Source organism: Diabrotica virgifera, chromosome 10, assembly GCF_917563875.1.
Source record: "Diabrotica virgifera virgifera chromosome 10, PGI_DIABVI_V3a".
Taxonomy (NCBI): Eukaryota; Metazoa; Arthropoda; class Insecta; order Coleoptera; family Chrysomelidae; genus Diabrotica; species Diabrotica virgifera.
This window is the reverse complement of record NC_065452.1, coordinates 25,838,501-25,866,199: the sequence shown is the minus strand read 5'-3', so window position 1 is coordinate 25,866,199 and position 27,699 is coordinate 25,838,501. Positions and strand designations below refer to the sequence as shown.

The 27,699-nt window shown below is 34.6% G+C and overlaps 2 protein-coding genes across 5 annotated transcripts in view; one reads left to right on the top strand and one right to left on the bottom strand.

The window, feature by feature from the left end:
* LOC114336209 (exostosin-1) overlaps nucleotides 1-22,205 on the bottom strand; it is a 49,881-nt gene extending 27,676 nt beyond the window's left edge. The window contains exon 1 of the mRNA XM_028286537.2: nucleotides 20,984-22,205. Within this exon, the coding sequence (XP_028142338.2) occupies nucleotides 20,984-21,852 (869 nt within the window). The 5' untranslated portion in view covers nucleotides 21,853-22,205. The remainder of the gene's footprint in view (nucleotides 1-20,983) is intronic.
* A 4,891-nt stretch (nucleotides 22,206-27,096) lies between these two features.
* LOC114336211 (synapse-associated protein of 47 kDa) overlaps nucleotides 27,097-27,699 on the top strand; it is a 161,356-nt gene continuing 160,753 nt past the window's right edge. Inside the window, exon 1 of one of the 4 annotated variants that reach the window (XM_050663319.1) lies at nucleotides 27,097-27,527. In XM_050663319.1, coding sequence (XP_050519276.1) covers nucleotides 27,400-27,527 — 128 coding nt within the window. In that variant the 5' untranslated portion in view covers nucleotides 27,097-27,399. The remainder of the gene's footprint in view (nucleotides 27,528-27,699) is intronic. The other 3 variants (XM_050663315.1, XM_050663318.1, XM_050663316.1) reach the window with 3 other exon arrangements.

Here is a 27,699-nt window from a genome sequence, read left to right as displayed (position 1 = left end):
ACCAGCAATTTTTAAATGACTATAACTCTTGTTTAAAATAGCTTTTTCGTTGGATTTGTTGACCTGAGATGGTGTGTATCCCGTTTTACTGTGCCTTGTATTGTTGTATTCCTCGGTAATTACAGGTAGAGCTTCTAACCATTTGTATGATCCATGTAAACTGAAATACTTGTACAACTTTGCTTTTAACGTTCTAATGACTCTTTCACAAATGGCGGCTTTTTTAATCGTGTAGGTGCTGTAATGATTAATTTCGTGTTTTTTCATTAAATTTTGAAATTTTCTGTTATAAAATTCTGTTCCCTGATCGGATTGGAGGTTCTTCGGAAGTCGTCGAGTATGGGCGAGAATATCCGAAAATGCTTGAGTAATTTCCTCGCCAGTCTTGGTCTTTAGAGGGCGTGTCCAAACATATTTTGAAAAACAATCAATTACGACTAGTATTAGTTTAAAATTTTTATTTTGGTGTGCGTAAGGACGCATTTCGGCCAAATCCATTTGCCACAAGTCATCGATTCCTTTGATTATTGTTCGTCGACGAGGATAGATTTTTCGTGCTGGTTTATGCAATTCGTTCACCACCTGTTCCTTTTCTGTAGACATTTTCTTATTAACGACCAGCATCTACATCTACAACATGTGTGCGCAATAGATCAATATTACGTACTATATCCTGTAATGTTTGCTCCACTTGTTTTAACCTCTGTTCCATCTTCATATCGTGCATCGTATGGTTTGCAAGTGTTTCTGCAGCTTCTTTTATGCTTTTATCCGCATCCTTTTTTAGTGTATTCACATCATCTTTGATTATTTTTTTCAATTTTTGCTCGAGAAGTGGAACTGTGGTTTTATGAAGCTCTTCTCTTACTTGATTTAGTTCGATCGCTAAATGTGGAACTGTGGTTTTATGAATTTCTTTTTGTACTTCGTTTAGTCCGACGGCTAAATCCTGTATATCATTAGTTTTTTGTTGCAACAACTTATTTATATTGTTCTCCGTATCCTTTTTTAGTGTATTCATAGCATCTGCGATTATTTTTTGTAGCTTTTGCTCGAGCAGTGGAACTTCTTTTCTTACTTCGTTTAGTCCGATTGTTAAATCTTTTATATTAATGGATTTTTGATCTAATATCGCATCATGGGCTTTAATTATTGGAAAGTATACGCTACGCATCTCATTTATTAGATTATCAACGTATTTTTTCGTTGCAGCATCACTATATTCTGATGGGTCCTTAACATTACAAATTTTCACATTTTCGGCATTAATGTTTCCGGCAGGAGTATGTGGAAATGTAACTCGTACTGCCTTTTGGGTGATACTGTTACGAGAGTGATGACCGAATTTGTCGACACTCATAATGGAAATGATGCCATCATTCTCAGTTACTCTATTATATTGGCTTCTTTTAGTTCATTGATGATAGCCACGATTTCGTTGTCGTGAGATGTGTTGCCGGCGTCTTTCGAAGCCACCAAGAGTTTAAGACGATCAACTAACTCATTGACGTCATCCCAATAAATATACTCTAAGGGTGCAGCGTTGTATGTTAAACGAGAGTCATCCAACCCCGTTCCTTTGACCGTAGATGAAGATGCTGACCGAGCTGTTTTCGTTCTGTGGTCGAGTTCTTTTTGTGATCGAGTTGCATGCTTTTTCATTGTTGCATCAGATGGTTTGAATAGAGGTTTAATAATAGAATGATATTTTTCTCCGCTGGAACCTTTAAGGCGTCCTAAGGTATCCAGATGAATCTCTGTGTTAATCAGCAGTGTTTTATACTTCTGTAAATCCTCATCATTATACTGTTCTGGGTTTGGGTTGGCATAAAATAAAAGGTGATATAGGCCTGGCGTACCACTTAACCTACGTTCTTCAAAATCCCGTTCTCGAATTATTACTATGTCTCCATTGTCTTTGTCAAAGTTTATTCGACGTTTTCCCAATATCCAGCCACTAATACTATCGTAAAATGGACCATAGTTTTTATCGATTTTATCGTCTTTTATCAAATATTCTTTTATGTACTTGTGACTTATTGGAGGATAGTGGTCGATATATTCGTCTGTGGCGTCCATCGGAATCTCGTTAGAACCGGAGATTGGCTCTTGAATGTTTTCATCAGATGCCTCGGGTGCATCAAGAAATACATCCTCATCCTCCTCCTTTTTCACCTCTTCTTTTTTAACATGTCCAAACTTGTTAGTGATAGTATGATGTAACGTTTTTGATGATTGAGCAATATCCTTGAGAGGCTTCGAGATTGGTTTAAAAAGTTTATTTAGTGACTCATCTTGATCTGTTCTACCTAACTTCAATGCCAAATATTTTTTGCGAATTGATCTAGCCAATTCGGTAACTTTCTTCTTGCGAAGGGCAATGGCGACCGTATCATCTGGCATTTTGCTGGCGACTAAACAAACACCTTACAATTTTATATATTTATCAAATCCTTTGCGATATCGTCCATTGTTGAGAGCAAAATCTTTCATAATTACCACAGTACCATACCTATCTCTCCAACATTCTGAACACATTTTTTTAAATTCATCAAATGACATGTCTGGCGATACGTGTTCATCAAATATATGTTTCAAATTTATCTCGTCTTGCTTGAACAGCACAATCATGTTACAATTGTCTCTTATTAGCTGCTTAGGTATTTTTGAATATGTTTGGCATAAGTAAGCCGCATCGATATCTTTATGTCTGCACATGGAATAATACTCACGAATCTTGTGTTGGCCATCACATGCGACATCGTCAAATAAAAACACAGAGTTTGGTTGAGCTTTGTTGGGATCAATAATTTCTTCATTGTCTTTAAATGGAAAATACCCTACACCTTTGACTTGCGCTAATGCATCTCGCAATAGTTGGTATTTCGGTTGAAAGAGGGATTTTGAATAAACATAGACATTTTTAAACTTGACGCCATTTGGACTAAATAAAAGTGATAGCATGGCGTTAGTTTTTCCACATCCACTTGGACCACAAATAATGGCTCTGAATGAGTTTGGTAATAATTTTCCATGTTTACTGTTGGTTGCTTTCTGTACAATATCTAGATTATCAATTGGTAACGTCTGCTCTTGTTGAATGACTCTCATCGTGTGTTAAACATAGTAAAAATATGAACAATATATTACCAATGTCACCAAATGCATGACCATCAGTCCAATGTTGGTGTTCAAAGGGGAAGGTCTTTTGAACTCTCTAATTAATAAACTTCCAGTTGAGCTTCATATTCCTGGTTATCAGTATTGTGGACCTGGAACAAAACTAAAAAAACGTCTTGCACGCGGAGATCCGGGAATTAATCCTTTAGACGCAGCTTGTAAACAACACGATATCGCTTATTCGCATCATACATCTCTCGAAGAACGTCACAAGGCCGATAAAGAATTGGAAGATAGGGCTTGGGAGCGATTCAAGTCTAAGGACGCTAGCTTTGGCGAAAAAAGTGCTGCTTTACTTGTAACCGGTGGAATGAAAACGAAAAGAAAGTTGGGAATGGGATGTCCTCGCCGACGTGGAAGAAAGGGACGTTATTCTTTCAATCGGGATGTGGTACCTAAAATTGCAAAGTCCATGAAGAGAGGAGCATCGTTAAGAGATACTGCTTTGACAGCTGTACGAATAGCAAAATCGGTAATTAAAAAACTTGGTGGACGAAAAACAGTTGATCTTCCACGAGTGTTGCCACTAAAATCTGGAGGTTTCCTACCCCTCATACCCCTATTTGCAGGTCTTTCTGCATTGGGGGCTTTAGCCGGTGGTGCAGCAGGGGTGGCGAAGACTGTGGTTGACGCAAAGAACGCCCAAAAGAAATTGGAAGAGGATATGCGTCATAATAAGGCGATGGAACACATCGGCTCAGGTCTGTACTTGCGTAAGAAACCAAGAGGCGGATTCGGTTTGTATCTGAAAAAAAACTTCCAATAAAGCTACCCAATCGTCCGCTGTACGACTTAGAGATTGCGCATTACGCGAAAACACTTAAAATCCCACATTTTCGAGGTGTTTTCATGAATGACACTCTGCCTAGACACGGTCCTCGAAAACGTGAATGCGCAATAGTTAATCTAGATGCATCATCACACAGCGGAACACATTGGGTAGCATATAGAAAGATAAACAACGACGTAGAGTATTTCGATTCATTTGGTAATTTGAAGCCGACCAAAGAACTTGTTAAATATCTAGGTACACATACAAAAATTTTCTATAATAACCATCAGTATCAAACCTACAATCAAATCATTTGTGGACATTTATGCCTAAAGTTTTTATATAATGGAGCATATTAAAGGCATGGAACTGCTTCTGGACCATATGTTTCACAAAAAACGTTTTGAAGGATTCAGTGAAGAAGAACTAAAATTAATACCGCTAGATTATATTATACGAACTGTAGAACCTATAGAATTGTTATATATATGGCATAAATTGCCTGGGGAATATCGACAAGAATTTAACCTGCAGATACTACTTCCCTGCTTCGTGCATTACAACAGACCTGATTGGAGGACTCATTGTGATGGCCCACCCGGTTCTCAAGCATCTTGCCATTTATGTAAACTTGCTTTAGAACAAATAAAAAAAATGTGAATAAATTTGTTTTTTTACTGTATATAAACCTATTAATCTCTTGACCTGAATCAGTCATCATGTCGCAGTTGTTGAGAGTAAACAGCACGAATAACATATTCTCGTTTCAACCTCCCACACCGATCGTATTAGATCCGAAAAAAGATTACGAAATAGCTCTTCGATTTTTCCATTCTTACAACAGTATACCAAACATCGAAAATTGCAAGTTTTATTACTACGATGTCAATAACCGAGTGCAACATTTTGATTTCCCCGATGGATGTTATGAAATTATCGATATTGAGGAATACATACAAAAGAAATTGGGGGCTGCCAATACATCTAAACCTGACATGATATTTAGTCTAAAACCTAACCACAATACGTTGCAGTGCGAAATCTTCAGTCAATTTAAAATTTCATTTCAACCAAATGACAGTCTTGGTACAATATTAGGGTTTTCTCCCGTAATACTAAATCCTAGACAGACACATTCTTCAGATCTACCTGTTAGGATTATTAAAGTATCTAGCATACGCTTTGAATGCAACATTAGTACCGGAGCCTTTGACGGTAACAGACCTGCTCACACGCTCTACGAATTTGTCATACAATCAAATCCTGGGTACGCAATTGACGAAACCCCTCACAATTTGTTGTATTTACCTGTTGTGCCACAGCGTGAAATTACCAATATCACTGTGTTGGCTGTCGATCAAGAAGGACGACCTGTGAACTTTAGAGGAGAAGAGAGCACATTGGTGCTGGAACTTAGATCAAAAAGCAGATGGGATTAGTAATAGAACAATCTACCCAGAGAACGCCATTAGTTGTGCAACCATCTCAGCAGCAATATCTTAAACAATCTGCCTACAGAACACCATTAGTTGTGCAACCATCTAAGCAGCAACATCTTACGTCCGCAAACAAATTGTTTTTACAAACGTTGGGTTTTAAACTGAAAAAATGACTACAATGTATGGAAAGAGAGCGCGTTCAAACAACATCACAATGCCTCCAATATTTGATATTTATCGTAAGCCAATATTTGATGAATCGATTCGAAAGGCTGAATACCGAACTTATGCACCATTCATCAAATCATTCAACTGCAATGATATTGTCGAATTTAGCATTAATCAAGTTGACTCGTTTTTTGCAATGAGCGAAACCTTGTTATGCATTAAAGGATCACTCGAAATAACTGGAAATGGTGGCGTCAAACTAGCAAATAATGTGGGTGCCTTCCTTTTCGATTCGTGTACGTACAGCGAAAGCGCAAGGGAGATGGAAACAGTGCGGGATCCTGGCATCGTAAGTGCTGTACGTGCCATGACATGTTATACGCAAGAAGATTCTAATTATATGGTTATGGCTGGATGGAATTACCCTAAGGATCCAATTCTAAACGCTGCAGATCATTCATTCAGCATACAGATGCCTCTTAAGCATGTTTTCAACATTTTTAATGATTATCCATTGATTACGTGTGGTCGTCAAACAATAAGACTAGTTCGAGCTCGAAATGATAACGATTGCATAGTTATTACAGAAAAACAAAACGCTGACAAAACTACAACTGTTACAACCGCTAAGATTAACATTACCAATATTGAGCTTAGAGTGAAGCACATATTCCCCAATGATGATATTAAATTGGAACTCATGAAATCTATTCAACAAGATCAACCTATAGTTATTCCGTTTAGAAAGTGGGAATTACATGAATTACCTGCTATTACGAGAGGTGCCAGGCGTGAAGTTTGGGCTGTTAAAACTAGCACATCAGTTGAAAGACCTCGTTATGTTATTGTTTTCTTTCAAACCAACAAACGCGACAAGATTACAGCTGATCCTACTTTATTTGACAATGTCAACATCCAAAGTATTAGATTATCGTTAAATGGAGAATACTGGCCAAACGAGAGAATGCAATTGGATTTTAGCAAAACCGATTACAATGAAGCCTATTTTAACTATACCGAATTTTATCCTAGCTACATACATTCCCAACAAAAACGACCTCTACTCGATTTCTCAGCTTTTAAGAATCGTGCATTGTTCGTTATCGATTGTTCGAAACAAGAAGAAAGCATGAAAGCATCCACCGTTGACGTAAAACTCGATATTGAAGCGAATAACGGTTTTCCCGACAATACCAAGGCCTATTGTATTATTATTCACGACTGTGTAATGGAGTACTTCCCTCTCACCGAAATTGTAAAAAGTCTAAATTAGATGCATGAGGTGTCAGTAGTACACGAGCAATCATCATGAGAATAGCATTCGTAGATATTCAGGGATTCGTTGTGGATGGGTGGTTTGTTCCTAAAGAACTTTCCATTGAAATAGGTTATAAACGAAGTCATTACATCTTTTTGCCTCCGAAACCATTCAATGCGCTAAGTAATGTGGATAAGAAGACCGCATCATACGTGGAGAAGAATCTGCTAGGCATCCGGTACTCTGATGGAGAAGTTGAACTATCTGAAATAAATAAGATACTGCAAACCGAGTTGTTATATACAGCTGACTGTATCTACGTTCGAGGGAAACAAAAAGCAGAATATTTGGATAAGAAACGCCACGTTTTTGGAATTTTTCCTCATATTATTGATGTTTGCAAGTTCGATGGTACGCCTCGTGCTGCTGGAAATCTTGGTTTTACTGCAAACCCCCCATGTCATGCCGCTGGATTATTTTCATGTGCAGAAACAAATGTGAATCGCCTGCGTGACTGGTTTGTCAATAAAATAATGCCAATGTAATTTTTCTGTGTACAAAATAAATATTTTTTAAAGTTATGGGTTTTTTATTTAAACGCCTTATTTATTGATCAAGTCTTATATTACATGATGATTCAACCATGACAATAAGGCCTACGCGACATTTCACGAGCCCACGTGACGTTTTGACGTGACGTTTTTACGTGCTTTGACGTGACGTTTTACGTGACGTGCTTTGACGTGACGTTTTCACGTGCTTTGACGTGACGTTTTACGTGACGTGCTTTGACGTGACGTTTTCACGTGACATTTCACAAGCCTACGTGACGTTTTGATGTGACGTTTTTACGTGACGCGTTGACGTGCTGTGTTCCTTTTTAGTTCTTTTAATAAAAAATTGCATTATGTTTTTTTATTTTATTTAAATTCCAAAATTACCAGCCGCGCGCTTCGTATCTACGAGATCCGCGAAAAACTTAAGGTACCGACCGCGCATCTGCTTCGCGTTCCGCGAAAAATTAAGGTACCGATCGCACATCTGGTATCGCGCACCGCTGCGCCGCTGTGTTCCTTTTAAGTTCTTTTAATAAAAAAATTGCATTATGTTGTTGTTTTATTTAAATTCCAAAATTACCGCGCGCTTCGTATCTACGAGATCCGCGAAAAACTTAAGGTACCGACCGCGCATCTGCTTCGCGTTCCGCGAAAAATTAAGGTACCGATCGCACATCTGGTATCGCGCACCGATCGATCAGCGCTAGAACGCCGTCACATCGGAACGCGCCCCATCGGACGTCGTCACATCGGAAAGCGCCCTTTTGACACTATGCCGCCATGTTTTTTTGTATTCGTTATCTCCCGCCCATTCCAACGAGCCGTCGTACGTTTAAATCGGACCAATAGCAGCAGAGATACCATGTTTCTCTCTCTAACACACATACTTTCCTATATCAGCTGTGACATCACATACCTCTCTCTCTAACACACAGAATTCCCTATATCTGTAGTGACACCCGTTTAGATCATCTACTGAAAACTGATACGTTTATTTATATTCCACAGATGAATCGATTTCATTAATTGCGAATTTCTAGTACCGGCCATATGCGTCCGTTTTGGGTAGGTCAACGGTTATTTTATCGCATAACTTTTTTGTCTTTAATTTTTAAGAATTTTTAACACTAAATTATTAAATTATGAGGTAATTTAGTATTAAAAGTTACTCCTGCTGTAAGTGGGAAAAATTCACCGTTTTTTTTGAAAAATGTTTTCAATTTTTTTTCAAATTAAAAAAACGAAAAAATTTTCAAATTGATTTTTCTAGAAAACGGTGTGTACCGACTTAAAGCAAGAGTACCTTTTACTACTAGAATACCTCAGAATTTGATAATCCAGAGTCAAAAATGCTTAAAATTTAAAAACCAAAAAGGTATGCGATAAAATAACCGTAGCCCTACCTAAAACGGACGCCTGTGACGGGTACTAGAAATTCGCAATAGATGGAATCGATTTATCCCTGGAAGATAAATATGCGTACCAATTTTCGTTTTTCTAACTAGAACCGTTTTGGAGGCATTTAAACAAAACTAAATACAAGAAGCCATCTTTAAAGAGCTGTAGCTCACTTAGGAAGCATTTTCTGACTAAGTGAATTGGGTTAAATTGTCTTAAAATTATCTAAGGAATCTTCTGTCTTCGTTTGTCGGTAGAGTTTCTGGACACCCTGTATATACAGGGTCTCCCAAAAGTAGCGGGACAGTCGAATATTTCGCAAAATGAACATTGGATCGAAAAATTTAAAAATACGTGTTCAATATTTATCAAAAACCTATCGAATGTGACTAAACACCACTCCTCCCACTCCACCCCCTGGAGATGGGGTGGGGGTACACTCCACCCCCTGGAGGTAGTGTGGGTGTAACTTTCAAATCTTAAATGAAAACCCCCATTTTTTATTGCAGATTTGGATTTCTTACGTAAAAATAAGCAACTTTTATCAGAGATGCTAATAAATTGTATTTTTCCGATTAAAGCGCCATCTATCAACAATTCTAAAAAATGTTTCGAATAAATATTACTTACTTTTTCATGAGAAATCCAAATCTGCAATAAAACATGGGGATTCATATTTAAGATTTTAAAGTTACCCCCACCCCACCTCCAGTTACCCCCACCCCACCTCCAGGGGGTGTAGTGGAGGATCGTGTTTGATGTTATTCGATAGGTTCTTGAAAAATATTAACACCTATTTTTTGGTTTTTTATTTTGAAGTGTATTTCTCGAGATATTAGACTGTTTCTATAATTTACCTATGGTATCACGATAAATCATTTTTTCCAATTATAGCGCCATCTGTCCACAATTCGAAAAAATGTCTTAAATAAAAATTGCTTATTTTTACGTAGGGAATTTAAATCTGCAATAAAAAATGGGATTTACATTTAAGATTTTAAAGTCCCCCCCCACAGAGGGTAGAGTGGGTGGTCGTGTTTAGTATAATTCGATAAAATTTTGAAAAATATTAAACAAGTATACCTTCGACATATTCGACCTTCCCGCTACTTTTGGGACACCCTGTATAATATCTTTGACCGTGGTGAGAAAGCACATAACGCTGTGTGCATTGACGTGGTGTGAGGAGCATACACACACAACATTCAATACCTCTTTATCAATTTACAGTGAAATTTGTAATTGATAAAGAGGTATTGAATGTTGTGTGTGTGTGTGTGTGTGTGTGTGTGTGTGTGTGTGTGTGTGTGTGTGTGTGTGTGTGTGTGTGTGTGTATGCTCCTCAAACAGGTCTGGGTGAGAATGAAAGAAGAGCTTTCTATGACCAATTGGGAGACGTCCTGAGTGATATTTCGTCAGAGGAGAAAGTTGTAATAGGAGGTGATTTTAATGCACATGTGGGCCAAGCCAAGGCAGGATACGAAGCAATACATGGGGGATTAGGCTTTGGAACTAGAAATGAAGCTGGAGATGACATGCTTGAATTAGAAACAGCATTGGATATGGCGATTGTTAACACAATCTTTAAAAAGAGAGAAACTCAACTTATTACCTACAAAAGTGGACAACATCAATCCCAAATAGACTACTTCATGATAAGGAAAGAAGACCTATGTGAATGCAAGGACTGCAAGGTAATAGTTAGTGAGACAGTAAGCCAACAACATAAGCTGCTTATTCTGGACGTCGAAGTAAAAAAGCGAAACTAAACAAAAATATCGGAGAGGACCACAAAAAATCAAGTGGTGGCTGCTTAAAGATGAGAAAGAAGGTCTATTCAGGAGAAGAATAGTGGAAAAAATATGTTGAAACATGAAAGGAAGCCCTAATACAATTTGGAGAAAAATGGCCAGTAGTATTAGAGAGACTGCTATTGAAATACTTGGGAAAACGTCAGGAAAAAAGTTTGAGGATAAAGAGACTTGGTGGTGGTCAAACGAAGTACAAGGAAAAATAAAAGAGAAGAGACAATTATATAAAAAGTGGCAAGAAACCAGATCCGACACAGATCTTCAAAACTATATGGTGGCGAAAAAGGAAGCGAAAATAGCAAAAGCCAAAGCAGAAGCGTATTCAAACCTATACGATCAACTTGATACCAGGGAAGGCGAAACGAAGATATACAGTATGTCCCTGTAAGTTGTATCCATATGGAAAACTTTTTTATTATTAATTTTACGAAAAAAAGTTATTCCTTATAAAAAGCTCTGCATGGTCCAAAACCTAAGATTTAACCATCAAATATAAAATTTTTTGAATATTATACGAGGTATGTCAAAAAGTTTGAATTTCACTCAAGAGTAAAGTAGCTCTATTTTTCGTAATATTGGAAATTGCTATTATGAAAAGTTGTTTGGAATTAAAAACTATATTCTAATATGCAATTACATCCTTCTAATTGAAAAATTTTTTTTTGAGAAATTATCGGTAACGTATCATTATTTTTTCAGTTATTTCAATTGCGATAACTCTTTTATTATTAATTTTACGAAAAAAAGTGATTCTTAATAAAAAGTTCTGGATGGTCTAAAATTTAAAATTCAACCATCTTATATCAAATTTTATCAATTTTATACGAGGTATGTCAAAAAAGATAAATTTAGATCAAAAGTAAAGTACCTTTATAGTTCAGAATATTTAAATTAGAAGGATGTAATTACATACTGAAACATAGTTTTTAATTCTAAATAACTTTTCATAATAACAATTTTCGATATTGTGAAAATTAAACGTATTTTACTCATGAGCGAAATTCATATTTTTTGACATACCTCGTATAAAATTGATAAAATTTGACAAAAGTAGGTTGTATTTTAGATTTTAGACCATGCAGAACTTTTTATTAAGAATCACTTTTTTTCGTAAAATTAATAATAAAAGAGTTATCTGAATTAAAATAACTGAAAATAATGTTAGTTATCCATAATTTTTCAAAAAAAAAATTTTTCAATTAGAAGGATGTAATTGCATACTATAATACAGTTTTTAATTCCAAATAACTTTTCATAATAGCAATTTTCAATATTGTGAAAAATAAAGCTGCTTTACTCTTGAGTGAAATTCAAACTTTTTGACATACCTCGTATAATATTCAAAAAATTTGATATTTGATGGTTAAATCGTAGGTTTTAGACCATGCAGAGCTTTTTGTAAAGAATAACTTTTTTTCGTAAAATTAATAATAAAAAAGTTTTCCATATGGATACAACTTACAGGGACATACTGTATAAAATAGCCAAACAGAGAGCAAAGAAAGCAAAAGATTTTAATCAGATTAGATGTATCCGAGATGAAAATAATAAAATACTAGTTCACGAAAAGGATGTCAAAAAGAGATGGAGAAAGTACTTTGACAGCTTATTAAATCAATAATTTGACAGACAGCCTGTAGAGTCAACGGAGACAGTAGCAGCAATGGTCACCAAAATAACAAACGAGGAAGTGGCTCAAGCGCTTCAAAAAATAAAGAAAGGAAAAGCGATAGGACCAGATGATATTCCTGGGGAAGTATGGAGAACTTTGAGAGAGACAGGAATAAGTTGGCTAGCAGGTCTATTTAATAGAATTATGGAAGTTGGACAAATGACAGACGAATGGAGAAGCAGTATATTAGTATCTGTCTACAAAAACAAGGGAGACAGACATACAACAATGTACAAACTACAGGGCTATAAAACTGCCTAGCCACACCATGAAAATATGGGAAAGAGTAATTGATAGACAGATACGTGAAGAGACCGAAATATCCGAGAATCAATTTGGCTTTATGCAGGGCAGATCAACAACAGATGCAATCTTCATTTTAAGGCAGTTGATGGAAAAATACAGGAGTAAAGAAACAAACGCTCATATGGTATTCATTGATCTTGAGAAAGCATATGATAAGAGTTCCTCGAGAGATTCTGTGGTGGGCACTCAATAAGAAAGGAGTCCCTGGTGAATATGTAAAGATTGTGAGGGATATGTATGAGGGAGTAATGACTAGTGTTAGGACAGGTGTGGGAGAGACCGATAAATTTCATGTGAAAATAGGATTGCACCAATGCTCTGTGCTTAGTCCGTATTTATTCCCATTTGTTTTGGACCAGATAACAGCGAAACTACAGGGTAACATTGCATGGTGCTTAATGTATGCTGATGATGTCGTGTTAGTAGGAAATAGTGAAAGAGACTTAGAACAAAAACTGGAACAGTGGAGGCAAGCTCTGGAGGAAAAAGGTTTAGAACTTAGTAGGACAAAAACAGAGTATTTGGAATGTTTATTTAAAGATGGAGTTACTACAAATAAAATGGTATCTTTGGATGGTGAACTGATTGTAAAAAGCAATAGTTTTAAGTACCTGGGATCGGGAAAATTCTATAAAACAGCCATAAGACGGGCTATGATGTACGGAACTGAATGTTGGGCAGTGAAAAAGAAAGAGGAACAACGAATGCATGTGGCGGAAATAATAATGCTTAGATGGATGAGTGGACTGACAAAGAAGGATAAAATTAGAAATGAGTATATTTTAGGAAGCTTAGGTGTGGCACCAATTGATGCCAAAATGAGAGAGCATAGGTTAAGATGGTTTGGTCATGTTCAACGTCGAGAGTTAATCACCCAATACGAAGAATAGCTGAAGTGCAGATTCCTGGAAGAAGTAGGAGAAGAAGACCAAAGAAGACCTGGGGGGAAACGATAAGGCAGGACATGTTGGTAAAGGGGATTAACATTGATACGACCCAAGATAGAATTGTGTAGAGAAATGCAATTAAGGAAGCCGACCCCGCATAGGGATAAGGTAAAGAGAATGATGATGATGATGGTGAGAAAGCACATAAGTCATTTTGCCTAGTTTTATTCACTTAGTTTTTATTTACAATGTGTATTTTATTACAAAAGTGTTTATTTACAACTCAAATTGGTATTTTCTCAATATAGTTATTATGCACACTTCGCAATAACAGGCGTAAAATGCATGGAAGACTTAAGTGCTGGGAGCCGATGGTAGTATTACAAATCCCCTACATATTTTGATCAAAAAAAAATTCCGAATTTTTGACTTATGTGCTTACTCACCTCTCACCTCAGTCACAGATATGTTACAGACAATAACGTAAATCCGGTCAATAACGCTATTAACCGGTCAATATCGACACTGGCCCAACGTAATGTAATGTTTATTGACTGATTTTGAATGATTATAACATAAAACTACAGGGGACCAGTTCCACCCTGGGCACCAGGTACCACGGAGACCATCGCCGTCATAAAATTCGTGTTCAGCGACCTCCAAAACCCCCCGAGTATAGACATTGAACTCATTTCCCTCAATATTTCCCGAGTTCTAAATTTCTCTTTTTCCATCTCTTCGAGATGCACTTTGAAAATGCATTTTCTTATGCACAAAAATTTATGGCGGAAATCAATTTAGTTCACAAAATTGCCCGACACTCTCGAATCGAATGCAAAAAGTTGCATGATGATTCATCTTACTGCACAAAATTCTTAGGTTTAATGCTTCGTTGCTTCGCCTACAAAGAAAGATCAGGAAAATATTTTAGTGACATGGATCACTGATGTAGCCAGAGCAGTACAATAACAGCAGCTTATGAGCAGTGTTCAGGCACTACAAGTTTTATCATATCAGGAGAAAGAATAAAGTATCAGTGAATGTAGATGGTTAAATTTAAATATTTAATTATATCATAATTACATAAGACATATATTATGCTAACAGTGAGCTTAAAGAACACCATAGCAAAGATCAGTTTTACTCAAGATGACTCTATCTCCCAACACTGTTTAACCTGATGTTGTAATTAATAATAAGGAGGACAAACTTTGCAAACAAAAACATTATTACAGATCAACTTCTAATAGCATATGTAGATGATCTAGTCACCATAGCAAAGACGAAGATGACACTTATAAAAGCAATTAAAATCAGGTAAGGAAGCAAAGAGACAAGAGATAAACCAACACAAAACAAAATACATGACGATAGGGATCTAATAACACAAAACCATAAAATTGAAACTGTATCCACCTTTAGCTATTTGGGAGTAACAATAAGTAAAACAAGAAAAGAGAGAGCAGAGGAAAGAATTCTGAAAGGCAAAAAACATATGGAACGAATAGTAATCTGCTGAGAAGCAAGACTAAGTAAGAGAACAAAGATGAACCTATAGATGACCTTAATAAAACTTGTTATTACATATGGTATGGAAACAACAACTATTAACAAGAAAGAGTCTCTAATATTCTCTAATAGTCCTCTAATATTTTAGAGAAAAATAATAAGAACGATACTGGGCCACAGGGTAACAAGAGAGGGAGAAAAAATAATAAAAACAAATGCTGAAATTGAAGAAGAATTACAGGGAGAAAATACAGTCAGATACACGGTACACAGAGAACCGGTATGCCGATTGTCGTCGCTAAATTTGGTTCGGCCGCGCAGCACGTCACGTGGGAACCTAACAGATATTTGCTTATTGTTTGGATGCATTATTTCGTATGCGGTGGCGTTGAAAGTGAATAAATTAAGGCGGTTTTAAAATATTAAGCTGTTAACGATTGAAGTAATTCTATATTATTTTAGTTACAAATTGTTGTTTATTAGCATAACTGTGTATTTTTAAAACTATTATAATATAACTATTAGTTTTGTAGTAATTTATTAAAACCGAGACTATAATGCCATTTGAGGTGATATTATGCATGTGCAGAACACGAACATATATTAGAATGAGAGATATTAACACAAAAACAAGTTTTAAAAACTGCCAGAGAGCACTTGACAAAAATATATCTAAATTTTCTAATTTTAAAAAACGATTTTAATTATAGATACTAATTCTAATATTATTAATAAAACTTTTCCCACAAATTTGTTTTTTTATTAATATACATAATGTATTATACTAATATGTATTATACATAATATGTATTAATATACGGGTAATTCTTATATAAGAGGTAACTTCAGCGGCAATCAGTTTAAAATAGAAATCTTGTACTATAAGTTGTTATTTTTTGCTATGAAACACATCACCATAATGTACTTTATTAAATAACATTATGATTAAATGCCCAATTATATTTTTCTGAAATGCCTTATAAAGTGTAAAAATGTCTCTACCCTGGCCTGTCCTCTTGCCGGTTTCAGTTTAATTTGAAGACGATACATAACTTCTTTGTATCGGTTGCTAAACTATAAAAAATGTTAAACACGAACTTTATTAAATATATTTAATTATTATTAATAAAAAATTCAACAATATTTATTTCCAATAATTTTTAATTTTAAAGTTTGTCCCACTTTGTTTTGTGTATCTACCCTGGCAAATTTCATTGAGCTACCAAACACATAATATAAAACAGATATATTCGAAATAGTTCTCAGGGTCATCTATCGATGCGAAATTAACAATGCAAAACACAAGAGTCATGAGAGAGCCGCCATTTGTTAGTTATTGCAACAAGTTCCAGCAGTGTGGTGGCTTCGCGAGGTGATTGTGTCTCTCCACTGGTAAGTCACAAAAGTTATAATATTCATCTAATTTATTTGCATTTACTGCTCTAATTTAATACTAATGTAAGAGTTAAAATGTGATACATAATGCACCGAAACATTTCTTATGTCAATTAGAACATAAAAAATTATCATGAAAACGTCTCTCCCCTGCCATATTTCCCCTGGCAAAATAACTGTCAGGGGAGAGACTTGTTGACCAGGGGAGATACTGTGAATGCAAACTAACTCAGGTATAGCTAATTTTCATCAATGTTACTGTTTTAAATACATAATTTAAACAATTCTGGTAAATAGTTAAAGACTAAAAAATAAAGGTGGTTCTCAGTTCATATTGTTATTATATTATTGTCTAATATTGTTACAGATCATGGCACGACGGAAAAAGTTAACACGTGAAGAAAGATTACAGAAGAAAGGTAAAGCAGAGAAACTACGATATCAAAGGATTAAAAATTATCCAGAAAAATATGAATTGCAAAAGCAAAAAGAAAAGCAAAAAGAAAAGCAAAAATATTAAAATAAGAAGGAGAAAGGACTTATAAATACTTTCGATCAAATGACTCCTACAGAGCAATGTAAGGCACACAAGATATGGAAAAAGAAAGCAAGAGAGCGAAGGCAGCGACTTGTGCTTCAAAATATCTAATCTTTCGGCAACACCATTGATGGCAGATGTTAATAATTATCAAAGTTTTAATTCTCATAGAAGGGTTGTAGCTCCCAAACTTAAATCAGACCAAGCCAGAAGACAAAGATATTTAATTCATAAGAAAAAAGATCAGACCATAAATTAATAAACTTAAAACTAAATTGGCATGTTACAAAAAATGGTTACAAAGATTACGAAATCCTGAAAAACTGACACCTAACAGCAAAGTAGAACAGGTGTTGAATTCTCCAAGTTTCAGAGAAATAGTAAAGAAAATTTATTGTTTGCAGAGGTGCTCAATCAACAATTAAAAGAAAATTATTCCTCTCTTCCAAATAATAAAGAAAAAAGAATTTTCAAAAGAATGATAAGCAGAAAACTGGTGAGAAAATATGCGATACTACAGAATGAAAAAATATGAAACCTTTAAGAAAAGTTGGATACGTACAATTACTGGAAAATAAAAGGAAAGCCAAAGCAAGTTATGAAATAATTAAGACAAAAATTATAAATTTTCTCCATAATGAGTTGAATACAAGGTTATGTGCCAGCAAAAGAGATTATGTGACGAAGGAAGGAGATCGCAAACAAAAGAGAGGTATTGTGAATACTCTAAGAAATCTCCACATATCTTTCATGAAGACCTGCAACATCAAAATATCATCTTCTGTCGCCTAAGCCATTTTGGATAGTATAACCAAACTGCGACAAATGTGACACTTGTTTGTATGTTACACACGCCAATATGGATCGGATGCTCACAGCTCTATTTCAAGCTAAGATTATCTCTGTATCAAAGCATTGAAATCTGCTTCATATAATTTGTTGCAATAGGTATAACAAACAGTGTCTTTGATATTACTAGTTTTGTTACTTTTACTGCCACAAATTCTCTCCCCTGCCCAAATAAGTATCTACCCTGACCTTGATGTCTCTACCCTGCCCAATATATTTACCCTGGCTTTGTAAAAAGTAATAAAATGTGCATAAAGTGACTTGACCTTACGTGGAAAGATAGTTAAGTAGGGCAAAAATCGTAATATAAGTGTTTAATGTCAAAACAACAACTTTTCGCCCTGGCCGTATCCTCTATGGACTCGATACCTCTTATATAAGAATTACCCATACATACATAATTGATTTAAAGTTAAACCAGGTTAGGAATTTAAAAATTTAAAGTGCGAACATTTTATACATACATATACAGAGTGGGCCAAAGAAAACAGTCCACCTCGATATTTATTAGCAGTATTCAGTATATCAGCAGTATTTATTAGATTTTAAGGAAATGAAGAAACAGGTCGATTTTTGATCTAAGGGGGACAAATTTTTAGGGTACATATACCTGTCATTTGTCAACCCCCTCCCTTCCATTTCCCCCACCCCTTATTTTTAAATAGGGAATACGGGTCATGTGCTACCTCATTTGAAAGTGGGGGTGTGCTGTGATTTGAAAGGTTATTCTATTCAGTAATATTAACATTGACATAATTATTTATACAGGGTGTCCAAGAAAAATTATTTTGAATTAAATTAATTGACGCAAAAAGAAGAATGTATGCAATTTATTTAAATCAAAATACATTCTACTACTGACAGAAAACAGAAAAAAATGTTTATTTGACCAATAAATATTGTTTTTCGCTTAAATTCAATATTCAACCTACCAAGAGGCAGATGGGTGGCAGCTTGAATATTGAAATTCAGCTAAGGGCAATGTTTATTTATCAAAAAACATTTTTTCCTGTTTTGTGACAGCAGTAGAATGTATTTTGAATTAAATAAATTACATACGTTCTTCTTTTTGTGTCAATTAATTTAATTAAAATATTTTTTTCTTAAATACCCTGTATAAATAATTATGTTAATGTTTATATTACTGAATAGAGAAACGAGTAACCTCTTAAATGAGATAGCACATGGCCCCTACTCCCTATTTAAAAATAAGGGGTGGGGAAGTGGAAGGGAGGGGGTTGACAAATGTATGTACCGTAAAAATGTGTCCCACTTAGATAAAAAATCAACCTGTTTCGTCATTTCCTTAAAATTTAATAAATACTGCCAAATATCGAGGTGGACTCTTTTCTTTGGCCCACTCTGTATATGTATGTATATTACAGTCTAATAAAATGTTCGCACTTGAAATTTTTAGATTCCTAACCTGGTTTAACTTAAAATCAACCTTTTTCTATTTTGTAAATAAAATTTGAAAGTCATCAAGTAATTGGTTCTAAGTACTTCATCTAAAACTTAAAATTTCTTAATTGATTTGTGGTTAAGTTTTTATTTTTAGTCAAATATTTTTAACAATTTAGAATAACAGTAAGTAAGTAGACACAATTTTATGTGAAGCATTTTTACAGACCCAGAAGTAAAGTGAATGTTTATATTATTTGTTTTATTTTATTAATATACTATGATAAATGTATATTGGACAACAGATACCTAAAATCTTTATTTTTCAATGGAAATTCATGTTTAAATTAAATGCATATTGGAAAATGACAGTAAAAAGAATATAAAATACAATTTCTTATTTAAAAAGCGATGATAGGTACATAATTTTAAAATCCAAACAATATTACTGCTTCATTTAGTATTGCTGGATGAAAATTAAGGTTCCCATATGACGTCACGCGATCGCCTTCCATGCATGGAACATACCGGTTCTCTGTGTACCATGGTCAGATATATAAAAACTCTTCACTTAGAATAAATAGAATATATACAATGACGCCCACTCTCAGACATGTTATGAAGGATAACTAACTGGACAGCACTATGGCCTAGGAGTAGATGGCTGGGTGATGTAGTGCAAAGTACTACATCATATATGCTCAGTACCTATTTAAGTGTCAATTACTAACCCTGGGATATGTCAACTACTATTTTTTGTTCATTTTGTTGTGTCAACTACTGACACTTTTTGTAAATTTTAGAAAAAATATTTAGAAAGCACAATTTTTCAATACTTTGTTTGTTGAATATTCAGAAATGATTATATTTTTTTGGTAAACGTCAATATTATCAGTTTGAAGCTAAAAAATATTTTTTGTTTATTCTTATGTCAACTACTAGTACATTTACACCTTGGCTGCGTTTAGAGATATTTATAAACTGAAGTTGAGTGCGTTATGAGGCATATATGTCCTGTAGTGAGCCTTTGCGACAGTGCATTATGACACAGTCTACACAGCCAACCGTTAGTGTAATACAAGATCTATTTGTCTCGTAACATAGCCAAGGAGTTAAGGCAGGCTCAAATGACTCGTGTACTTGGCAAATACAAAATTATTTACCTACTTGGCAAACATATGAGCTTTGTGATGGTAATCAGGGCGCTCACACCACATGTACAATTTACAAGTATGTGAAGGTAAACATTTAGCTTAACCTTAACAAATGAATCAGTGGTGTGGTTACTAAAATGAATAGTCGTAGTAAATGTTAATTATGTGTGCATTTTGTTTGAGCACCTCTGCAAGTATAGACAAGTATGTGTCTGTGTCTTTCTAATACCTCGTAACCCCAAAATCCTGATTGTTCAAGAGACACGAAAAACTATTGCTATTCATACTCTCAGCAATGGGTATACGAGCTATTAGACACCCATTTAATAATATAAGTAATGAAGTATGGCTTACAAGGTTTTTTGAACATGCGAGTTTGGCTTTACATTATACAAATCTGCAAAAAACGCATTTTCCAATTGTTGTGGGTTACGAGGTATTAGAACGACACACACGATGTACTTGGCAAGTGTATGAATTATTGTGATCTGTTTGACTCGTCTCATTTTTACTGACAACAAATGGAAAACCAACGAGTAGCAGTAAGTGACAAATAATAATTGTACTAATAACCCACTTACACATACACGAATTGTTTAAGTCCACCTTTAACCTTTTATAATTGTGACTTGATAGTAAATAAATAAAGAAAAGCAATACCTTGCTTGAAAGATTTAATTATATCTTACTTGTCATATTCCTTGTTATCTTCGTCACATCTTTCATCCTTCATATCTTTCCAACTTTTTCCATGTCTACATGTGGTGACCATGATTATGTCTCTTTTATTGTGCAAATGATATAACGAATTTCTGGTATCTGAGCCAATACCATGTACATATCTTTTCCCTTTAAATGCAAGAAGATAAGTTTTTTCTAGAGGATAGTTATTGGCAGAATTAGATCCAGGTTCTCCACCTTTGGCAGGGTGAATCTTATGAAATAGAGGAATACTTATATCAAATCCTACTCTTACATGATTCTCAGACATACTAGCTTTAGCAAGAATAGCCTTCCCATAGTCAAAATCTAGATCATTCTCTGTATAATTTGGCCAAGTCCCAGAATATAGATTGAAGATAACATGATTGAGACCACCATTCCAATGAGGTAACCTTAGTAATCTATTCTGCATGTTGCGAACATAATCATTGCTCAAGCGATCACGGTCTAAGGTGTCAATGCTCAATACAAAAATGCAAGCTTCTCTGGGAACGTTGGTATAATATCTAGATTCTAGTAGGACATTGAGCAGTTTTAGATAGGACGGACTAGGCACACTACTGTCCTCCTGAGGATACACATATACCTTGAAATCTTTCTGACATTTACTAAGATCAAAGCATGTTTCCATTCTACAGTTTTTAGCACCATCAGAAAACCTTTCTCTTCCCCTAACGAAGTATCCTGTATCTATAACGTTCATACTAATATAGTTAGGCAAATTATCTATATTTATGCGTCCTTCTTGAATGCGTCGTAAACGATATCCACCAAAGTACCAAAAAGTTAAAAATGCTACTACAAAAACTAATAAATACCTTCTCTTGGCTTGCATTTCTGTTGTTTGCTGTTTGGTCTTATGTTAAAGCTAGTATAAAGCTATTGGTTTACTGAACATGAATATGTATTTTTATATTGCTTGAAAGGTAAAATATTGAAGAGGTCTAAAGAGCAGTCTAGAAATCACATGGTTTTGTTTAAACAAATAATTGTGGTAAATTGTAAATATTAAGAGCCATTTCCCTTCAAGTCCATATTAATTTGGTGTTACTTGAACAAACGTCATATTTAGACCATTTATTTTTATGGAGGTTTAAATATTACCACGAAAACTATTAAAACGAAAATAAGACAATAATTATTAGTTTTATATGTGAATCTCAAAACATGAACCTAAATTATTTTGACTACACTGACATTTTAAAATTTTTTCTTAAATTGAAGTTGACATTGACATCTTGGTCTTCGTCTACTTGATTCTAAATCCTGACCCACTCCTTTGAGCCGTGTAATTTGGGTTGCCTATGGGAACTTGAATTGGCGAAATGGGCATATAAAAATACATAATAAAGTTTTGCTGTATTTATTAACCACTTTAAAAATTCACATTGTAAGGCATGAATGAATCAAATATGTAGTATCTTTTTTTAGATTGAGCTGTAGGTAAATACCTATAACTGTGGCTATACTTGATTTGACAATTAGATATAAAAAATCACAAATTTTAGTAAATTTGGGAAAGTATCATAAATACAAATACCGATGTTAAAAAGTATTTAAATACCAAGTAAAGGTATTTAAATACTTTAGACCAGGGGTTCTCAATCTGTGGTACATGTACCAATGGTGGTACATATCATTATTTGGGGTGGTACACAAAACACAATCTAAGATCAGAATAGCCATGATGAATAGCCATGATGATTGCCAACCTCCGTCGCGGAGATGGCACGTGAAGAAGACAAAACACAAAACACAGCCAAAATCTAGCATATTTGTAGTTAATTAGATTACCTAGCTCGACAGGTATTTCCAAGGTGGTACCAAGAACAATTTTAAAAGTTTGGTGCTACATGACTCAAAAACATTGAAAACCACTGCTTTAGACTTTAGAGCATTTAAATGCCAAGTACTTCTTGTAGTGCCTATCCGTTTCGGATGTTGGCGACCATCATGGCAATCTGTACTTTGCACACTGCTGCTCTGAAAAGATTTGTAGTGGTTGTGTTGAACCACGTACGTAGATTTTTCAGCCAGGAAATCCTTCGCCTTCCTGGTCCTCGCTTTCCCTCTACTTTTCCCTGCAAGACCAGTTGCAGCAGTCCATATATCTTTCACTGTTTCTCATGATGTGACCGAGGTATTCGATTTTGGCTGTTTTTATTTTGATTAACAGCTCTTTTTCTTTTTGCATTCTCAGCAAAACACCCTCATTAGTAATATGGTCGGTATAAGATATCTTCAGGATTCGACGATAAAGCCACATCTCAAAAGCCTCAATTTTCTTGCAGGTGGCGTCTGCGAGAGTCCACGACTCAACTCCGTACAACAGTATAGGAAAGATAATATAACATCGTAGTTTATTAATACATACTTAGGTATAAAAGTATTTAAGTTTTAAAATACTGCCCATCAGCTCTGATACGAAGTTAAAAATATAAAATGTGCAAAAAGAGTGGATGATTAAGAAAAAAATTACCCAAAAACTTTCCCAAATATTTTATATCTAATCATTGTTTTATTTTAGTCAAGCATATAGCATTATAGCCACAGTATAGGTACATATCACATATCACTTTTTATAGTAATAACTTTTCAGTTTCATTTTTAAATACATCTACAAAAAGGTACTACATATTTGATTCATTCATGCCTTAAAATTTACAATATGAATTTTTAAAGGGGTTAATACAGCAAAACTTTATTTTTATTATTAAATGTAAATTTTATATGACCATTTCGCCGATTCAAGTTCATATAGGCAACCCAAATTACACGGCACAACGTAGTGGGTCAGGACTTAGACAGAATTCTTGGTCTTGGTTGTGTTCCGTATGCAACCAACAAACGTGCTTCTGTAACCAGTACCGTACTATAAACTAACACAGTTGATTCAGTAAGCTCATTAATCATATGTATTGTAATCAGATATCTAATCATGCATTATGAATTTGAGCCAAAAGGCATTCTGACTAAATAAACCAGGAGTCCAAGCACCACCGGGAAATTCAGACAACATGGGCGCCGGCATCGGGGTGCAATTGCACCCCATACCCCATGTCCGTAAAGAAAGTACATATTCATGCATAGTTCTATATTTTATATTGGTTAATAGGAGTGTATAGATTCAGATGCACTCCCCTGAAGTTTCTGAAAATCCTGTACTATACCAGGGAACAAAGAAACAATCAAAACACCAATGAGAACAGGGAATGAATTTTGTCAGCAGAAAAAAACACGATCATTATCTCGATGTTACTACTTTTACGTAATATTATTGTAGTAACGGAAGTCGATACAGCATATACAAGAATATAATTATTCAAGATATACAGATATAGCTTTAAAAATTCAATGATTATTCGACAAATTAAACTGTTAAATTATTTTAACTAATAATAACTTATTAGAAGATATAAAACTGTAATAAGTGAAAACGAAATTTGCGTTTTATGGTAAGTTATGCAAAAAACAACTGATAATTTAATTTTTTATTTTTGATTTATTGTAGAAGCAGGACATTTAAGTCGCGTGGTGGAAGCTTACATGACTGTGATTCCTAAAAAGGATAATCTGACGGAGACGAGAATTCAAGGACATGAGTTTCTAGAAAATGCCTTAACTTTGCCGTATTGAGTAGATTTATACATTGGCGTTTCCCGGACGGGGCTCGTCCGGGCCCGGTCTGAAATTAATCCCAGCCGATATTTTTGCTGTCTGCACTGGCGATGCACGAAAATGACACGGATCGCAGGGACTTTTATAAACACGATTTTATTGTTTTGTGAACGCGACTGCTGGAAAACAGACAAGCAATAGATATTGTGAGGTGAGATCTATCCAAGCCGAAAGATTTTCAACTATACTTTACACAGAGATATATAATAACGACGTTATCCTCTATAACGTTTTCCTCCCTTATTCGGCCCGGTACGCACACTGCCACAACCCGGTTGTATGTAAATATCGCATTAAAAATACCAATACCCGGACTCGGCACTGACCCGGAACGGACACGGCCCGGATATGTATAAATGGGCCTTTATCCAGTTTAGGGATCGCTGTTTTGCAACTTTCCACTACGTCATTCATAAGTCTTGCTTTGTTTTGACAGGCCAATAATTTTTTTGCTTGAGGAAAATATTCACTATATTGAGTGGTTCTCATAAGTAGCGCCATCTACTTGGGAAGGTCGAAAATATACACCACTAAATAAACATAGGTAACCACAAGGAAATAAATCTGCACGTTATTATACAGGGTGTAATGAAAATACAGGTCATAAATTAAATCACATATTCTGTGATTTCACAGGCCAAAAATAGTTCGAATGAACCTAATTTACCTTAGTACAAATATGCCCATAAAAAAAGTTACAGCCCTTTGAAGTTACAAAATGAAAATCGATTTTTTCGAATATATCGAAAACTATTAGAGATTTTTTATTGAAAATGGACATGTGGCATTCTTATGGCAGGAACATCTTAAAAAAGAATTGTAGTGAAATTTTTGCACCCCATAAAAATTTTATGGGGGTTTTGTTCCTTTAAACCCCCCCAAACTCTTGTGTACGTTTCAATTAAATTATTATTGTGGTACCATTAGTTGAATTCAATATTTCTAAAACTTTTTTGCCTCTTAGTATTTTTTCGATAATGCAGTTTTTATCGAGTTGCGGCTTCTTTTTTAATATGTTTACATAAAAATTTTATGGAGGTTTTGTTCTTTTAAACCCCCCAAATGTTTGTGTATGTTCCAATTAAACTTTTACTGCGGTTTCATTAGTTAAACACACTGTTTTTAAAACTTTTTTGCCTCTTTGTATTTTTTAGAGAAGGCACCTTTTATCGAGATGTGGCTTCTTTTTTAATACGGTTCAAAATATACCTAAAAATGTAAATCATAAAATAAATTTTCATATTATTACCAAGTCTCCATAATCGTACTTAGCCATATACAAATGTGGTGGATTTGACAAATATTCAAAATATCTCGATAAAAACTGACTTTTCGAAAAAGTACTAATAGGCCAAAAAGTTTTTAAAATATTGTGTTTAACTAATGGTACTACAATAATAATAATTAAATTGGAACGTACAAAAAAGTTTGGGGGGGTTTAAAGGAACAAAACCCCCATAAAATTTTTATGGGGTGTCCAAATTTCACTATAATTTTTTCTTAAGATACTACTACCATAAGAATGCCACATGTTTATTTTCAATAAAAGATCTCTAATAGTTTTCGATTTATTGGAAAAAATCAATTTTCATTTTGTAACTTCAAAGGGCTGTAACTTTTTTTATGTGCACATTTGTACTAAGGTAAGTTAGGTTCAATCGAACTATTTTTGGTCCCAGAATATGTGATTAAATTTATGATCTATATTTTTGTTACACCCTGTATTGCATAAATATATAAAATAAAATTATATACTATGGATAATTCATTTTTGTTGTTATTTTTTTAATATCTATTTAATCTATTATGATATATTATGTTATGTACCATGTGTCTACCTGAGCTTCAAATATTTTCTTTTAGTATCTTTTTAAATAATACAAATGAATTCTAGGTTTTTAGTTCAAGTGACAGTTTATTTATTTTGTATCGTGACAGCTTGTATTTTTAATGTATATTATTTTATTTTAAGCATTCCATTGCTAACAAAGTGTGCAAGTCCGTATCTGTTTGAGATACCTAAAAAGAATTTTTTGTTTTTATTACGTTGTCATGCCAACAACGTTGTTATTTTATTGAAATATTCCAAAATGTAGAAAATGTTTCATAAAAACGCTAATTTTATAGTTGGGCCTATCCAATATATAATATCTTAGGGAAAATTGAACTGGATTATTTTGTATTCGATTTCCGTGTAATGCAGATTAGTTTATGGTTCTTTTCTTTGGGAAACTGGAGTTTTTCATTAATACCACTACTTAATAAAGATTCTTAGAAGCCTGCCAATCAAACTTATTTGTAATTACATATTAATTAAAGGGAGCTACAAATTTGTCGTTTGCGTCGACCTTGACAGAAAATGGATCAAGAGTACTAAAACCGTGACGTAGTGCGCCGTTTTAAGAAAATGCAAGGGCGCATTGGTTCTATAAAATTTTCCGACTTTCCATTGGCTGGCCATTTCCCATTTCCACTCCACTCAAATCGAAAATTGCATGCGCAAGTTTAAAGCGCAAGGTGGCTTGTACAAGTTGTGGTCTAGTAGGTCCGTGAGATTTTCATAAAACCCAACATTTTCCTTGTTAGTTTTTACATGTAATATGTCATTAATGTGCGTCACATAAACGACAGCATCTGACAGTGACTTTTAACAACAAATTAGTCGCCTAGTTCCTACTTTTATTGATTCCTCATATCAACAAAAATGTTTACTGGACTCACTAGTCAGGTCTCCTCATGGATGGGCAGTGTTAAGGGTGATCAAGAGGAAAAAGTTCCAACACCTACAGAGGACAGCAATGTACTTGTTGGTTCTGAGAAGAAAGAAGGAAGGTGAGTAGAAATTTGACCTATTTTTTATCGATTACAAATCTCGGCTGTGATTGAACCCTTCTTTCACTCATTCTGCTAAAGTCATTAGATTTTACTATTCAAACATTAATACACCCATATCGAAAAGATAGGATATTTAATAGTATCCCTTGAATTCAATATTTTTTTCAAT